The 17,719-nt window shown below is 39.3% G+C and overlaps 4 protein-coding genes across 8 annotated transcripts; 2 read left to right on the top strand and 2 right to left on the bottom strand.

The window, feature by feature from the left end:
* The first annotated feature begins 126 nt into the window (after nucleotides 1-126).
* Nucleotides 127-2,580, top strand: LOC113205597 (uncharacterized). The gene has a single exon (XM_052275863.1). It carries the CDS (start codon nucleotides 151-153, stop codon nucleotides 1,648-1,650), a length of 1,500 nt encoding a protein of 499 aa, XP_052131823.1. The 5' UTR covers nucleotides 127-150; the 3' UTR covers nucleotides 1,651-2,580.
* Nucleotides 2,581-2,659: 79 nt separating this feature from the next.
* Nucleotides 2,660-6,929, bottom strand: LOC113205600 (mitochondrial dicarboxylate carrier). 2 transcript variants are annotated; one of them, XM_026421282.2, is made up of 8 exons: nucleotides 6,798-6,929; nucleotides 6,275-6,411; nucleotides 6,034-6,189; nucleotides 5,236-5,402; nucleotides 4,953-5,160; nucleotides 4,798-4,878; nucleotides 4,664-4,720; nucleotides 2,660-4,589 (listed from the first exon to the last, which is right to left on the bottom strand). In XM_026421282.2, the coding sequence occupies exons 2-8, from the start codon at nucleotides 6,371-6,373 to the stop codon at nucleotides 4,491-4,493; spliced, it is 867 nt and encodes a 288-aa protein (XP_026277067.1). In that variant the 5' UTR covers nucleotides 6,374-6,411; nucleotides 6,798-6,929; the 3' UTR covers nucleotides 2,660-4,490. The 2 variants fall into 2 exon arrangements, with proteins under 2 accessions (XP_026277067.1, XP_026277068.1); XM_026421283.2 differs by lacking the exon at nucleotides 6,798-6,929 and adding an exon at nucleotides 6,552-6,742.
* Nucleotides 6,913-8,538, top strand: LOC113205599 (uncharacterized). 3 transcript variants are annotated; one of them, XM_026421280.2, is made up of 3 exons: nucleotides 6,913-7,037; nucleotides 7,491-7,758; nucleotides 7,849-8,538. In XM_026421280.2, the coding sequence occupies exons 2-3, from the start codon at nucleotides 7,496-7,498 to the stop codon at nucleotides 8,390-8,392; spliced, it is 807 nt and encodes a 268-aa protein (XP_026277065.1). In that variant the 5' UTR covers nucleotides 6,913-7,037; nucleotides 7,491-7,495; the 3' UTR covers nucleotides 8,393-8,538. The 3 variants fall into 3 exon arrangements, with proteins under 3 accessions (XP_026277065.1, XP_026277063.1, XP_026277064.1); XM_026421278.2 differs by lacking the exon at nucleotides 6,913-7,037 and adding an exon at nucleotides 7,121-7,263; XM_026421279.2 differs by lacking the exon at nucleotides 6,913-7,037 and adding an exon at nucleotides 7,162-7,330.
* On the bottom strand, nucleotides 8,529-17,704 carry LOC113205595 (E3 ubiquitin-protein ligase Smurf1). Of its 2 annotated transcripts, XM_026421271.2 has the most exons (15): nucleotides 17,565-17,704; nucleotides 16,985-17,023; nucleotides 16,784-16,892; nucleotides 16,568-16,701; nucleotides 15,682-15,937; nucleotides 14,815-15,024; nucleotides 14,352-14,632; nucleotides 13,980-14,271; nucleotides 13,417-13,900; nucleotides 13,117-13,335; nucleotides 12,861-13,039; nucleotides 12,632-12,769; nucleotides 12,373-12,556; nucleotides 12,123-12,261; nucleotides 8,529-12,040 (listed from the first exon to the last, which is right to left on the bottom strand). In XM_026421271.2, the coding sequence occupies exons 1-15, from the start codon at nucleotides 17,617-17,619 to the stop codon at nucleotides 11,856-11,858; spliced, it is 2,904 nt and encodes a 967-aa protein (XP_026277056.1). In that variant the 5' UTR covers nucleotides 17,620-17,704; the 3' UTR covers nucleotides 8,529-11,855. The 2 variants fall into 2 exon arrangements, with proteins under 2 accessions (XP_026277056.1, XP_026277058.1); XM_026421273.2 differs by lacking the exon at nucleotides 14,815-15,024.
* Between the last annotated feature and the right edge of the window lie 15 nt (nucleotides 17,705-17,719).

Below are 17,719 nucleotides of genomic sequence, written 5' to 3'. Positions count from 1 at the left end.
CCCCACCCCGCCCCGCCGCTGATAAGCCCAGCTGGCCTATCTCGCACGCTGGCGTAAGCGGCGCTGCGGTTGTGCGAATGTGCTTTACTCCCAGCGCTAACAGTCGCCTTCTCGCTCTTGTTGCAGGTGGTCCTTCATGATGGAGCAATAATGGTGTTGACCGTCTGTCCCAAATGCCGACACGAGTTCCCGCCGACTGCTTCGCCGCTCGAGCCGGCCCCGCTGCTGCCCACCACGCCCCAGCTCTGCCCCTGCCCCCGCTCCGTCGGGCCCACCCCCGCGCCCGCCCCCAGCCTGGGCGGCGGCGCTGTCCCTGCCGCCTGGCTGCCCCCGGCTCAACCGCCGGGCCCCGTCTCCTCGCCGACGCCGTCGTCAGCCATGCTGTCGCTGTCCATCACGGCGTCCAGCGCTGCCTCCCTCAACGGCGGCCATGTGGTGGTGAAGACGACGCCGTCTGTCGCGGCGCCCACCATCTCGGTGACGGCCACGCTCCCCGCCGTGGCGCCCATGTGGGCCTGGAACCAGCCCGCCCCCGTCTCGGTGCCCAGCATGGCTCCTGCGCCGACGTGGGCCATGATGCCCACGCCGTGGGCGATGCCGCAACCGACGCCGACCTGGCCCACGCAGACTGGTCCTGTCCCCGCACCACTAACCCTCGGCCTGGAGCTTATCCACGGCCCCCTGGCCCACATGGGGGTCAACAGGCCGAGGCAGCCGCTCAGCCAGCCGCACAATCAGCCCCCCGTCTGGGTGAAGGGGGCGCAGTACCGGCTCACTGGGGGCGGCATCCTTCACGAGCGTGGTCAGCAGGGTCAGCAGGAGGCCCCCGTTCTGCTGCAACCGCGGGGGAAACCAACCCATCCGCCCCAAGTCTGCGGCTCGGCGTCCGGCGTCGCCCCCGAGCAGTCGCCCTCCACGCCGCTGTCCTTCGTGCTGCCCGGAGGAGTGGCGCTGGCCGGCCTCTCGGTCGACCTCCATGCCGTCGTCCCGGAGGCCTGTCCGGCGCCGGCCCACCAGCCCGCGCCGGAGGTCGGCTCCAACCCGGAGGCGGAGCTGCGCCTGCTCCAGGCCACCACTCAAGCCCTGCAGACCAGCGGCTGGTACTACGAGGGCTTCTCGTGGCAGGAGTCGGCCGCCACGCTGCGCGACGCCGCGCCCGGCACCTTCTTGGTCCGCGACTCGAGCGACCCGCGCTTCCTCTTCTCACTCAGCGTGCAGACGGACCGCGGCCCCACGAGCGTGCGCCTGCTCTACGTGGCTGGGGGCTTCAGGCTGGACGCGGAGCCGCACCTCGCGCCGACGATGCCCCTGTTCCCCTGCGTGCTGCAGCTCATCGAGCACTACATGGACCACCGAGGGAAGCGGGGCTCCGCGCCCGTCGCCGCCGCTGCTGGTGCGAGTGCGCCTCGCAACCGGGAGCAGGTGTGGGTGGATGCGCGCGGACAGGTGTATTCCCACATCCTGCTCACGGCACCCCGCCGACACACAGTCCCGGGGCTGCAGCACCTCGCCAGGCTCGCCGTCCACAAGCAGCTCAAGGCCGCCGCGACCACGTCGATAACGCCGCAACAGCGAAGCGAGAGGATCGCGAAGATGGAGTTGCCCACGACCCTGTGTCGATTTTTAGACGATTACCCTTACGCACTATGACCTCGAACTGCCGCCATAGGGCTGTGTGCGGTTAAGCTAGTTAAGGTGAAAAATGACTTAGGTTTTCGAGAGGATTCGAACCCGCGGCTGCCGTCATCTCCGTTACCACTTGCATCCCTCGGGATACAAACTAGTGTGTTAATCAAGTGATGACATGACTGTGTCGTCGCGGGATCGTTTACTTTCAAAATCTTGTTGATATTTTTTTTATGTTTCCTCAGTGTTTTCTTTGCCTACCTGTGTCAACCCTTGTAACAACTCTCTCACCGTTCTGTCGATGTTTTCTTATCAGTCGGTAAGAGATGTTAAAACCAAATAATAGGATAATAATTTCTGTACTTGAATGTTGTGGGTGTCCTTTTTATTTGTTATTTTTATTCTCGTTTAATTGTTATGAGCGTGTGTAATGTGTGTATGTGAATGGGGACAATGTGTCCTTCAGCTACCTCAAAAGCATTGTTACCGTGGGCAGCTGCTGCTGAGGCTGTTCCCACTCACTGAAAGGAACAGGGTAACTAGAAATTATGTCCTCTGGTTGCCTCTGTCAGTTTTGTGATATTAATTTATTTTTACAATAATCAAGAATCTATATCATGTTTTGTACTGATGTGTATTGTAGTACTTGTACTTTTTATAACAGTTCCAAATGATGTTTGACATTGACTGCTCAAATTGAGTAGTACGAAGTGATTGCCTTTGTCTCTAGTGTGTCACTAGTTTGTTGCAATTTTATATCAAAAGAAGTTCCTGTATGCCAAATCAAAATTGTGGGCCTTTTGTTTGACTTAAGAAATCAATGAATCAGAATAATATGAAACAGTATTTTTGTACTCAGTTGTGTGTTTACTTCTGGCTATTTATTTTTGTGTGACGACTTTCACACCTTCCAGAGAAGTACTATTTATTAAAGAAAACCAATGTTTTATGAAATTTATTTTATTTCTCCGTTATCCCAGCTTCCTCCACAAGAGTAATGCATACTTGAGTTGTAAAATAACTGGGACTTCGGTTTAAGAAACATCAGATTTTATTTTTTTATTTTTAACAAATGATAAATAGCATTTTTTAAAATATAGTAACAATTTTCAAACAAAGCACAAAAATAAATACCTTATTCCTATATATTATTGTTTTTGATTCAAACAAAAACACAAGCAATACAAATTTTGCTAGTTGTTAAACGTACACAACACATTTGTACAAGGTTAGCAGGACAGGACACACAACGCATGTGGTTCAGTAGGAAATATGCAATGTGGATTCCAGTACATCTAGTTTGGGAGATTCTAAGCAAGAGATCTCACTCTTCAAAGTCAAATTAATAAGAGACAAAAATATTGTCTTATCGTATTGCAAACACCTCACCCTTTAACAACCACTTACCTACTAAATACCCTTCTTCCACATATTGTCTTAGTTTTACACAATCCAACATGTGAAGAAAGCTCTCTTGAAGTCTTGTCAAATAGTAATACAATGCAGTATAATTTTGGAAGCAAAAGCATTAGATAATATATAGGTCAGTAAAAAACGAAATGCAAATCAAGAGAGAAAAATTAGCAGAAATACCTGACTACTTCTGCATGTGTAAGTCTTTGAACAAATTGATAAATAACAGTGCCCAGCGTCACAAGGTTTACCCTTTCCTCATATCAGTAAAGATCAACCAAAGGAAAGAAGAATAATCTACTAACAAATCCTAATTTAGCACTAGCAGTTACACTTTTTATGAGAGAGTCATTGCCTACGTAATCAATGTTTATCACAAAAGCAAAAAGAAGAAAAAGTAACAAAACCTGGTCCCCACAAAATATAAATAAATAAATAGTGGAATGTTAGTTAACAAAGCACAATAACGTAATTTGTTACATATTTATACAGGATGTTTTTGTCACAAGTAAAGGCACACAATAACTATCATAGATATTAAATAATTTAACAGCCTTTCCAGTTTGTTATCAGCTCAACTTAGAACTATTATATGTCATTTATGCTAAGCATGGGACGAAAACAAAAGTGTAGTCAATTAGGTATGTTTCAAAAGATTGATGTAATTTCAGCTTAAGCCTGACAGGGCAAAATCCACTTTAAATCTTGTCATGGTGCATGGAACACTATCTGTCGTTACCTGTATTTTGCTGTGCTGAAAATATCCCACATGACCAAAATTTAATGACTGGTACTAGCTAAAAATGCAATGTAAGAAATAAATGCAGACAACCAACTATCACAACTTTGATTTTTGCTAAAATTCTTAAAAAATATGTCAGTTAGCAGATAGATGGCTCATCAAAATAAAAAAAATTGCTCAGTATTATTACCCTGGAGCTGCCTTGCCCTTTGTGAACTTTGATAAGCTTACAGGTATGGCACAATCCTTACAATACTACATGTTACATTTGATTTTTAAGAACCAGACAACTAGATTGAAAAACAAAGAGGAAAAAGGACGGTTCTCACAAGGGTAATATACAGAAACAAGTAAAACAAATTATACAAGGAGATCAAAAATCTGTGCAATAGAAAGATTTCTGAAATCTGAAATCTGATGTCATAAAGACATTCACAATAAGCACAAACATTTTTGTTTGCCTATTTTACATAAGACATAGGCATTGTTGGCTAAAGATAAAAAAAATTATGTCAATGGTACAGTTCAAGTTTGAGGTGTCAAATAACTATAAATTCTGTTACAAGCTATGGAATTGCAGTGAGTTATCAAAGAAAATGGATCTATACCTCTCCTTATGGCAGATAGATATCTCAATCTAGCACTCAGTAAAAAAAAATTCTTGAACAAATGATGATTTTAAGATCAGATAAAGAGTCGGCAATTTTTCTCACACAACAACATAACCAAAGTTAAGTTTAAGTTGTTCCAAAAACATGAAGGTCAGGATAGTTTGTGGACCTAAACGAACAAAGGCTGGAACATATCCCTGGAAAAGACAAATTGTATAAATTACTCCAGAAAGGCAATGTTTAGCAAAGAGGTAATCATAAAGTGCTTTACCTTAAAAAATCCAAGCGGACCCAGTTTTGCTGTATAAGTCACCACATGCCATAGATTCTGAAAAATGAAGTAAAAGATAATTAATCTTACTCTTTAAGTTACTATTGCGAATTATCTTCATAATTTCTCCTTACTTGGAACTCTCCTGGCTTGGCATTCATTGCTCTTGTTTTCAATACATCAAGTGGTTGACATAAGGTCGTAGCCACAGCACCCTAAAATGAATATAAAGCTTTAATGATATAAAACAAAATTTATCATATAATCATATAGCATTTAAATCACTTACGGCAGTGAGACTAGCGGCAAAGTGAGTTGCAGCGTTGTCACCAAAATAGCCCGAATCAAGAAGGAACAGCTTTACTTGGTCATAGAATGACAACTGTCCAACTGTCATCAGAACTGCCCTTGCAGTTGCAACAGTGGCTCCTCCCCACAGACGGCGTATTCCCTCTTCTCTCAAAACCCGCCATAAACCATCAATTGCATGTTTGTAACTAGAAACAGTTTTAAGAGATGAGTTGCAACTAGTGATTCAATTTCGCACAGCAAACAATTTTGGAAGGACTTACTTCCTTCTGCTCTCTGGAGGTAACTTGATGTCATTTTGCATCCTCACATTAACTAAGTCTGCTGGTACACCAACAAATCCACCAAAAGCACCAGAGACAGATGCTAAACCAACCTTACCCAAAAATGAAATTTGTTCACCGTTGGGAGCAATCATTTGCTTTGACACCTGTAAAAATAAGAAAATGCAAATAGAGGAATCTGTTTGACCAACAGAAGTTCCTGAGTAAATTTTGAAAATGCATGTGAGAATTTCATGCTTAAGTTAGTGAGAGAGTAAATTTGGTTAGAGAGCACATCATGCTTTCCATACGAAATATGGCAGAACAGGCAAAAAGAGAGAGAAAAGCAACAAGGCAAATACACAACTTTAACTGTGAACTTCTCTATATCACACAGCAACAACAATACAAATTCTAAAAGAGTTTTTTGTTATTCTATTTTTGTACATTTAAAACCAACACAAATTATTATAGAGAATTATCATAGTGGGAAGACCTATGAGTTAGTGAAACTAAAACCAAGGTTAGTAAAAACTACATTAAGCACCTTTAGAAACTTTGACTACCTTGAATTAAATGCCCTAGGTATTGAATCACCTGCAGAATAAACTTTAAAGTTAAAAAATACCTCTTAAAATTATGTAACTGTATTTAAAAACAAGTGGAGATAAACCACCCCATGACCACCCATACAAGCACATTCCTAATGGCTAAAAGCATAGGTGTCAGTAATTGTATCTGCATAGAATTGAAAGATTGAGTTGGCTCTTCCATTTTAAAATAATAAGGGGTCCTTACCTCATAAATTCCGAATCTAGCAGTTGAATATGTGAGCTGCCTACATAGAGAGGCTGACAAACCATTATAAAGGGCAAAAAATCCTTGTTCTTGTATAATCTTGCCAGTAAGTCTTAACAGAGACGTCTTGCCACCTTGCTGAGTTTGGAGATGAACCTAGAGGAATATATTAGATATAATTAACAGTCATAGACCGGAATGGTAAAATGTGTACAGCATTGATGATATTTTACACACATACTTTGAGAAGGTCAAGAGGATGAGTTACACATGATGCTCCTGCTGATGCCAAACCGCCAAAATACCACCTAGCTAGACGTTGCTGTTTCTTTTCTGCCATTTTAAATTTAGTTGATAAATTTGATAGTTGAGGTATACCTGAAAAAGATAAAACATAATGTATGGGTGAATGTTTACCATGACTAGGATGAACATCAACTTCGAAGTAATTAGAACAGGTGACTTCAAAGGTCAAAGGGCACACAATAAGTCTTTTTAAAAACAATCAATATCAATACCTATTTTGAGCCATACAATACTTGTCTGACAAACGCCTTCTGATATTTAGATTTTAACTGACGTCAGAAGGTATGTCCATGATTAATTATACAGTGTCAATGAAGTTAAATTTAGATCAAGTAATTAAAACACACTGATAAGTTGGCTGGGGTTATGGTAGTTCCGTCGCTACTACACCTTTGTCTTAGACAAGCAACCTAGCCAAAGACTTAAATGAGGAATGTCATAAAGGTGACATAACTTACCCTTGATAACGGTCGATAGAGGTGAATTGGCGGTTTTGGATTACATCACATGCCATCTATCACACAGGCTCAACTCACATGGCCTTCGTCCTCCGTCATCCCACCCCCTTCCCTTCTGCTTGTCGTCTGCTGAGAAAGGGCCTTGAAATAAGCAGTGATTGGCCAACTGCAAGCAACAAAACGTCCCAAGATATGTGCATTCAACAGGCCACTAAAAGACGCATAAGTCTTCCTAAAAACGTAATTTTACAATTTCAAAGGTTTTACTAGTATATTTCCCATTTATCGTTATTCAAAACGGAAAGCAAAATAATTTTGGTTTCTCAATGAATCCCTTATGATACTGAAAATAACCCCTTCATGTAAATGATGCACGATCACCGGGCAGGATTACACACCACAACAAACAAACCCGATGCGCACGAGTTCCGTTTTTATTTACGTTCTCATGAACTAGCAGCAAATTGTAAGCACATAAACAGAAATGTATTGAAGAACTGAAACTTCTTTTTACACCCTGTTTAGTTGTCAAGGTAGTCAGATGTCTATGATGTGAGCCATTGCTAATGATAAAATCTTAGCATGTGATGGTTGAGGGTTATGTCCGTCGTCATTTGTGTGACACTGCGTTTGCAACCTGCAAGTATTTTACTTCACCAACTTTACGTTACATCATAATTTCTTTTTCCCCAGCGAAAATGGCTGCTGCTCTTATTGCCGCTCTGGGACTGGACCAACCTGAGGTACAATCTTCCTCCATCGCTGTCCTGGAGAAAGGGAATGCAGACTCCAGCTTTGTCCTGTCGTGCTTCATGTGGGAGTGTTTGGTGGGCCGTTCTTCACGTGAGTGCCGTGCTAACGGGTTGCTAGTTCCCCGTCCGTCTGAAACGTCAACCGCTGTATTGTTACTAACATGTCACCATTCAGCTGCACATTATCGGAACCAGAGCTTGAAGTTGGGGTAAATACATTCTTCATTTTATTCTGTTTTCTCCTATTACCTTTTCTCGTCAATATATGTCCCTTGTTTTAAAATTTTTCTTGATTGCAGGTTGAACTTGACTAGTTTGAGTCAAAAAGGTCTCTTTGAAGAACTAGACCTAATGAAATTAATTAACGAGTCACTTTCCACATCAAGAGAAACTTCAGAGGAAGATATCAGTAAAAACGGGACATTTTTTGTGAAATCTCTATTTTTGAGTATTAGGAGTAAGTTGTTAAAGATGAAAGAGAATTTCAAATCTGTTTGCTTAATAATAGGGAATGTAAATGATCTGTTAACTTCAGGTGTGTCAACTGCACAGCTTTTTATATTTTTAAACTATCTACAAGGACTTCTATCAGGAATCAGTAATTTATCTCTTGTAATTTCCACACATGTTACCGATGACGATGACAGTGAACGATTATTGGGTGCATTTTTGAAGAACGCATCAGATTTGACTGTCACTGTATCAGCCTTGCAGACAGGTTTGAGTAAGGATGTTTCTGGTTGTTTGAGTGTGGGGGGTTTGTCTGTTTCATCAGGAACTTATCACTATCGTCTTTTAGACAGACAGGTGAAAATGTTTTCGCCTGGAGCAAGTTCTGTTTAATGTCAGTTTTTGATTCTAGTTATTCTTGCTGTGGATATGTATAAGGTTTTCAAGAAAATGAAATGCAATGGGACAATTGTGATTACCAAAAGTGATGTGTTGTGCCGGTGGAAAATCAACAAATAAGACATGATCATTGCTTATAATGTCTAGATGCCATTTATTGGAAAGTAATTTTTCCCAAAGGAACTGGTTCCTTCACATGTATACATATATATAAACCTCAAATAGTAACTACTGGTAAAGTAAAGAAACATGTTTATCACCAGAAAGAAATACATCTATCTGTATATTGTCCACATGCCACAGCACAAATCAGTTGAAAGATGAAGCTCACTAAAAACACTTAGTTCTATACTCAAACCAGCCAAAGTTAGGATCTGGAATAGCTTATGAGAAGCCACAGAAATCCTTCATCGCTTCTCTGACTGGTCAGACTGTAGTCACAGTTCATCACATATGAAAATGCAGGCTGATATTAATTCCCCTCTCACCTCAATCATTTGAGCTTAATTCAGTATTTAGGATGCCAGCAATTATTTAGATTAGATTAATACTGGAGTTAGAAATACTGACTAAAAAGGAAACTAGTGGCACACAATTAAAAACGTTTTTTGTTTAGCAAAACAAAAAGCAAGCAAAAAAAAGAACTTCTTGGTGTGAAAACTGTAAAATAAACTCTAGTGCTTGATGTCTAGAAAGTTAGCGGTTTTTAACTTCTCAGATTAGGTGAGAGCAGAAGCCAACATTAACATAAGGGCTAAATGAAGTGTTTGAAAATGAGATTCAGTTCATTACGTCATACAATGTTTCATTAAATATTACAGTAATTTAAGGTCGAACATAAGTATATAAATAGATAATTTACTCAAAAAAATAGGCACAGAGTACTGAAATACTGTGCATGTTTTATGGAGATGTTGAAACAAGCAATGTGGCGATAGAAAACAAAACAAAAGATTCTCTCTAAACCATATGGTCCATCCACCCAATTAGTAGAGAGCAAACAAATGATATTTAGGGTAGGTAGGATCAAAAAGACAGTCCAAAGACAAATCAATTTTTAGCAAATGATATGTTGGTATCAAGAAGCATTTTAGAGGGAAGCAGAAAATTAAAAAAATTTGTATTAAATCTGATTTAGGGGTGTGTTTAAAGAAAAACACTTTAAACAACACAGATATATCACAAATACATGCTATAAAGCAGTAAAAAAACACCCCCTGATATTAGCAATGCAAAAAGCATTTTTGTTTTTCCTGACAATTCCAACACTGGATAATCAACCAATGTTTAACGATTGAACAGCAAGTGAAATCTGCAACTTTGTTCAGAATTGATCAGTACAATTGCTCCAGGAAACAGCTATGTAAATTGGGAGCACAAGCATTTTACTTTTCGGGGAAAAAAAATGACCCACAAATTTTGTGAGACAATCCTTGTAACAGGCAGATAAAATGTTAGTTGATATGAATAGTAAAGATAAAAGCCAAATCAACCTGATAAAATCAATTGAAAATCAATGTCAATAACAATACAGTAGCAGGTTGGCATTCTCATAAAAACAAGCGATATTATTTGTATTTACATTCTCCAGTACAGTGAAAACACTTGCATAGATACAAAAATAACTAGAGTAAACACTAAACAATTTTTCCCAACAAGATATGTGACCAAATTTTCTTTAGAAGTAGAAACCTTAAATTGATCCCCATGCTAGAAGTCAGTACGTAATTTTATAAAGATATGCAATAACTGGTACAGGGTTTCTGATGAGGGATCCTTATCAAGCTATAAAATTTTGCTTGAAAGTATTCAATTGACATGCTAATTAAATAAAACAAAGTTCTAATGTCTTTAACAACTTGTATGAACAAAAATGATAACAAAACAAAATGTTGAGGGCAATTTCTAAGATAGATTTACTGTACATGCAGTCACAAACAGCTCACAACACAAGCTCCCACTTAACAGGAAACAAAAATATCACGATAAAGTGGTATAAAAGGCTGCAGCCTCCGATATGTATATTAAAAAGTGTTTGTCATGTACAAACTAAAGATACATTTTACACAGAAATATTATGTACAAGACAGTAGCAGATAAGTAAATAAATAATTTTGGTTCATACATAAAAGTTACATAAACATAAAAACTAAGGCCTCAAATGAAAGAAGAGAAAAATTCTACTTCAACACATATAAAATAAACACATTAATGAGTGACAATTGAAATGACGATGCACACATAAGAATTGAATAAGCTGTGTTGGCAGTGATGATATTCAGTCTTGGGTAACGTATGCAGCTTTTTGAGATTAAAAGGGGAACAAACCCATCATCAGAACTTAAAATTTGACCTCTTACCTCCTGTCTATTGTAATGTGTGGAAGGAGCATCCTTATTGAGCTATGCAACTTTTTTACAAAAAGGGGCCCAAAGAAATGATAACACAGGTGAACAACAAGGCTTATAAAAGATAAAAGAAAGGCAACAAAAATAATATTTTTGGCTGAACTTAAACAGCACAGCCATCCTTTGCACAACCATTAGTTGAAATATCTCATCAATCAAAACAACCCTACATACATGATATGGATAGATTTCTCTCCCCTCAACAAGAGGAAGGCCTCTGAAAGTAATCAACTGGTCTGTGACATAGAACTGTAAAAGTGTTAAGCTGAATGTCCAAAGGCCAGTAAATGTTCACACACATAATGAACTTACAGCTGAAACGTGAAATTGAAGTTATGAAATGGATTCTATTCTTCCACCACGTTAAAAGACAGCTAACCAAATTTTGATACCTCATCAAATACAGCAGTGATATCAAATAACACAAATACACTGAAAATAATCGGAAAAGACTGGAAGGCATAAATGCCAAGATAAATTTGAAAAACATGTAAAACTGCTTGTAGTTATATTTCTTGTGTTTAAGAGCTAAAAGAGATGGTAGATATAGATATTCTGAAAGAGCTTGATTAGATCAAGCCAATGAACACTGAAGCAAAACCAGAAAACTAAGAGGAACTGGTTTGTTAGTCAGTAAACACAAGATGGGCATTTTGATATGGAAAATTGATTACATAAATCCTGCCTTGCTCATCTTAGACAATTCAGAAAAGATGTCAAATGGAACTCAATCAAAACAGATACTCAAAAGTTTTAAAGTGAGATAAACAATATGATAGTTTAGCCACTGCACATTAATCCACAAAGGTAAATAACAATAATGCACTTGGATCACAGCAATTAGCAAAAATTTAAAAAATTTAAGATATGTAGTAAACTTTAAAATATAACAGGCAATATACAGTAGATGTTTAAAATGTTGATTCACCAGGACGACAAAATAGTTACAAGTTTCACGACCCAATCAGTTGCCGTGTAGATATTTAAAACTATGATATAGCAAGATTAAAAATTAATACCTGTACAGTAGCAGTGGAATTTATAGACAACTATTCCACAGCAAAGCCACAGGTTTCTTCCACAGCCTGGCTGAGTTTTTCGTTCATTTTCTGATAGGACTCATAAGGGGGTATGTCAATTCTATTAAAACATGTATGGGCTTTAGGCAAGTTTTCAATTGGAGCATCAATAACATGGATGGTGAAAAGACGAGGGCCAGCAGCTCCTGTAGAACCTGGAAAGATAAAAAAAAAGTAGTGAAATAAAGGCTTTAGAAATACTCCCCAAAATTAAATTTTGAGTGTAATATCCTCTACCTTGCAAAGCTTTAAAGCCTTGTAATGGAACTCTAGAGCTTCCAGTTACAAATTGCAGTAATCTGGCGCGCATTTCTTCACTATATGATTCCACAATTTGCCAGAACCACCGTACCACTGGAGTATCAGGGGTACAATGCTAAAAAAACAAGTACAAATTAAAATTGAAAAAAGTTAACATGACAAAAAAAAAACAAGACACAACGCAAAAGAGACAAGTTTCACTGATTCCAACTACAATAACTCATACCTTGAGTCGTGTGTTTGCTTTCCAATCATTTATATCTATTGTTCCCAAACCACATATGACAAGTTCCAGTTCTCTTTCATCAAAAGGCCGAAGCAATTGAGGTGGGACAAGTTCTAGAAGACCCTTTTGCAGAGCCAAAAATTGTTGTTCTATCCCTCGCATGAACCGGTAGTTAACATAAAGCCTGGAACATAAAACACCCATTAGAGTAAAGATTATACATTAAACAATTTTAATGGGGTCTAAGGTAAAAACTTACTTCACATAAAGGCTTTTATTATCCTCGGTAACTTGTTCATCTTTGCCACCTGGCTTCAACTCATGAACTTTTAAAACTCCAAAACTATTTTGTTCAACAGCAAATGTTGTATCTATAACTCCAGTGATTTTATTTTCCCTAGAATTTGAAAGAAACAAATTGCATGTGTATAATGAGAATTATTAGAACTTAAAACTTTGTTCAAATGAATAGAAAAAGAAAAACCTACAGCATCCAAGTTAAACTTCTATGTAATGCAGGATCAACTCCTTCAATGTCATCCAGAGTGATAGGTTTGTTCAATAACATCTTATAAAATGGTGTAGTGAAACCCCCATCAATATAATGGCCATGAAAAACAGCAATACCAATAATGCGGCCAGCAAAATGGAAGTAAGATAAATGTTCCTGAAATTCATTTCAAGTTAGGAAAAACTAAATACAGAGAAAAATATACACAAACACAGCTGAAGTCAAATACTTACTGGATTGACACTACTATCTGGGTTTATTTGCAATGTATAATTGTCCTCACGAGAATATTGAAACAATCCATACTGGGGATTCAGCATTTCATGGGACAGAAGAAACAGCCATTCACGAGCCACTCCACCATAATCTAAACCCTCCTCCCCTCTGAATTTCACCATTAATCTTTTACGCATGTCCTTAGTACGCATCTTCATGACCAGTCTGTATGACTCCTACAGGAAATTAGGAAAACAATTAGAGCAAAACAGATACAATATTTCTCTATGAAAACAGAAACTGAATATAAGACCAACCTCAAATATTTCTGATCGTGATACTTCTAGTCTGCAGTGGCCACTCTGTGGTTGAAGAGCTTGAAGTTCAGCCCTGAGAATACGCTGCTTTGCAACAAGATCCCGCTTGTACTTTGGCAATCCTTCACTGTCTAAGTCTGGTGGAGGAATGGGTATGACTGGTGGTGGCGCTGGTGTTGTTGTGGTTGCTGGCGATGTTGTTGCTGTTGTGGTGGTCAAGGTGGTGGAGTTGGTTGCTATTGTTGCAATACTGGTATCATCGCTAGCTCCATCTCCTGGTGTTCTAATGCGTCCCAACAGTGGCCGGTTGTTAGAATTATTTGTGTTATTAAGAGACACATTAGTGTTGTTGTTGGTTGTATTTATGTTGTCTCGGTCACTGGTTGTAACATTAGGTGGAACAGTATCAACAACTCCTTCATTAGAAATCACAGTTGACTGAGGCAAGGCTTGGCTAGTTGCTTGATTTTGTTGATTTTGCCTCCTAGAATAAAAAATACTTTTAGAGACATAGGCAGTGATGAATGTAATCAGCATTAGCGGCAACCAAATATACTACATACTTGAAAAGCCTTTGAATGATTGCTGATGATAATCTTGGATCGGTGAATTGAGTTGTTCTGTTGTTATGATCAACATAATATACCCGCCCACTTTGAGTTTGCCTCTTTTCCCACCCAGGTGGAAGGGGGCCAAGATCCGCCCCCAAAAGGCTAGCTAGTTCAGAATTTCCTCCTTGACTTCCAGATCCAGTAGCACTAGTGAGTTCTCGCGGAATACGAGGATCATGCCAAGTGCTTACTCCACTTGGTATGTGATAGAAATAAACCTGTCCTTGTTGAGTGGTGCGAAGCTCTGAAATAGTAAGATTGAAAGTTATAAGAAACCACACTTGCCTTTTCACAAATGATTGAGGTTGACTGGTTAACACTAACCATAACCAGAAGGTAAATCGCCAGGTTGGCCCACATTGTGCGTTCTTCCATTTTGGCCTAAGAGTTGTTGCTGATGTTGGAGCAGCAGTTGATGCTGCTGTGACGAGCGGCTTGACCGACTCGAGCGCCGCTTATTAGCTGGCTGAGAAGGAGTACTGTGAGGCGAAGGAGATCCATTTAAGGGGGACAAAGCTGCCCTTGCATTGCCGTTTGCTGAGGAATTACTTCTCCTGTCATTCGATTGAGTATTTTCTCCTCCAATAGAGCCATTGTACTGATCCCTAAAACCATACACAAAAAAAGTTTAGCACACAGTGACAAAAACTAAGAGATTAAAGAAAAACTCCTTGTAAATTAGAAAAATGCACTTTACAGTTAAGGATTTAATTAACTGGAAAAATGTGCAAAGAGGAAAAATAAATGAAGTGATAAGGCATGTAAAGCACACAGAGCAGGTGATCACCTTGTTGGTGTTGAAGGTGAAGCAGGTGAAGTGGGAATGCTTCCAGACACACTTGATTGAGACCGGGGAGGGGTGGCAGGCAATGCTGCCTGAGGGGATGAGGGTCCAAGGGTATTTGCAGGAGTTATTGGGGAAGGACAATCAGGTTCAGCACCTGACTGGTTAAGGATCAAGCCATTTGAGGAGCCATTCGAGGCAGGATGTGAGGGCCTGTCAATGGAGAGCATCCAAGATAAACATCACAGGCGAGTGCAAAGCACAATACAATTATTACTTGTCTTATAGCTGTTTTGCAAGATGCACAAACAGAGTGAGATGTGGCCTAAGCATCAAAACTATCATGCATTATATTTTTAATACAGTATTTTGACAAATATTGTTTTGTTTTTCAAGTTGAATTCCCATTTTAAAATAGTGATTGATAAGGTAAATCAGATGGGTAATGTTTAAAATCCATGGGAAGTGAGCGACACAGAATACAGGCAACCACTGAATGAGAAATATTAGAGTGATCCCAAGCATACACCTGGATTTTCAATGCAAAGACCATGGGAAAAAAGCAGTGATTGCAAATTCTGAAAGCTGGATGTGGTCCTCCAATTGCACACATCACATGCAAATTAGTTAATGAACATCCACATTTCACATATGTATATGGCCGGATTATAATAAACAAAGAGAATGATGATGTAGTTAAAATTGTTTGTCATAATTTTAGGTGGTCTTATGATTTCCTTACAATAAATTTATGGTGAAATGTCAATGAAAAACTAAAAGCTGAAATAAACTTATTCAACTTGCTGATGAGAAAAAACCACCTTCACCAACCCACAAATTTACACGAAGATTGTAGACAATTCTACTAACCTGTTGGGTCGAACCCATTGGGTAGTTTTAGTGTGGTGATTAACATAATACAGACGTCCTGCAGAGGTTCGCTTCTCTTCCCACCCTTCAGGGAGATCCTCTGGACAGCTAAGTCCACCCAAAGGATCAACAACAGCATTGTGACCACCACTGGCAACACCACCATGACCGTCCCGGGACAGTAATGACAGAACTATTTCCCCCTTAACAGGATCAGGGTCTTCAGCGCTAGCTTTGCACAAGTCCAGTCTTTGATCTGCATTAAAAGTTTGGGGCAATTAACAAAATTATTCACACTAGGAAGAATATTATATTTGGATAAATATTAGATATGTTACTTATTCTGCAAGAAGTTTATTGGAGGAGCATTTTTAAAACAACTTCAGAGGAAAATATAAATGGAAATACCTTTCTACGCTCTGAATATTGGCCAACATTCCCTAGATTTCACAACCAGATTGCTACTGCCATTTAGCACGAACCTAATCCCCTTTCATAAACCTCCTAGTGTTGAGGCACCACTTTTGATCTAACTACACAAAAGTACAAAAAGTAGAACTCAGAAGCAGCACTTGCATTGACATTCTTTGTAAGTCACGTCTAGGAAGAAGGCTACTTGTAATTTTGAAATAAACTACTTGCAGAAAAAGCAATATGACTTAGCACAAATACGGGAAAGTCTATTTGGGCTTTTGAGCTAGCAGCATAGCAAAATAGTGGCAATAAGCTATAGGGTATAAGGATGCTTGATTGAGTGAATGCTTACTGCTCATTGAAAATTGACTGTCAAGCATGACAATGACAACACATTTCAAATTTACTTAAAAGGCAGAAATATGAACTGAAAATAAATCTCCACTTCACAATTACTTGTGATTATACTTACACCCTGTATCTTTCAAACGCTGAACAGTACTTGACAAAATGCGAACACATCCAAGGAAGCCTCCACCTTGCTTTTTATGAATTTTTTTATTGTTCCATACACTAATTGTGATACCATCTCCTTTTCCAATATATCTAAAGAAGGAGAAGAGAAAAAAATTGATCATGGGAACACAGACTTAATGAGTAACATCTTAGGTAGCTCAATACTACTTACAAATCAAAATGTTGATTCCATTTAGGATCAAGTGTGGCTTTAGAAGTTTCAGTACTAAAACATTGCCCAGAACCATCAACACTTATTTTAGCAAAGGGATCTGGTAATCCTAAACAAAACAAAAAAAGGAGTCAGACCACATAATTATTTTTAAAAGCTAGTGTATATATATAAATATGGAATTTGTTTGGAATGACTTACTGAAAAGGTCCTTTCTAGCTAGATTCCTTGCGCAGAGGACTGAAATGAAACAGGATAATAAGTAAACAATATGAGGAAAAGAGAAACATTGTGGTTAGAAAGGAAGTTCTTAAGGCAAAAGTGATTGCTTAATACTACGTGCTTGAATGGTCAAGGATTTATACTGAATTAAGTATAACATAAACCAAGTGGAAAATTTTGTACTTAATAAAGATCATGTCAGATCTTCTTCTACAAGAAAAGTGATGGTATTAGAACCATTTGGCAAATAAATACTTAACACTTGGGGATTATGCAAGACAAGGCATGTTGTCTCATTACATAGGTATGGGAAAAAAATGAAGGGAGACAAAAAGCGCATACTTTTCCTGCCTTCGTGACAAACAAGTGCTTTGGCTCAGAGACAATATGCAATGACCAACAAGGACAATTGAGCAAATTAAATCCTTTGATATGGTTGATTAACAGAGGCCATCTTGGAATAAAAGCAAACACAATGAAGCCTTGCCTACATTCATTGTTTGTTTACGGGCATTGTATCATAAGTACGAATTCAAGAGACTGTCCACAGCAAACTTACGAGTTAATCTAATCTTCATAGCACCATTTCTCCGGCTACACCCAGGATTTGACATATTTTCTTCTCATTTAGATGTTCGCGACGTCAAAAGCACAACGAGCACACAACCACGGCCAAGCACAACAACATGTCGGTGCCTGCTAACAATTTTGGAA

Source organism: Frankliniella occidentalis, unplaced genomic scaffold (assembly GCF_000697945.3).
Source record: "Frankliniella occidentalis isolate FOCC.00 unplaced genomic scaffold, Focc_3.1 Scaffold1071, whole genome shotgun sequence".
Lineage (NCBI taxonomy): Eukaryota > Metazoa > Arthropoda > Insecta > Thysanoptera > Thripidae > Frankliniella > Frankliniella occidentalis.
The sequence above is the reverse complement of the archived record's forward strand: the minus strand, read 5'-3'. Positions and strand labels throughout refer to the sequence as shown.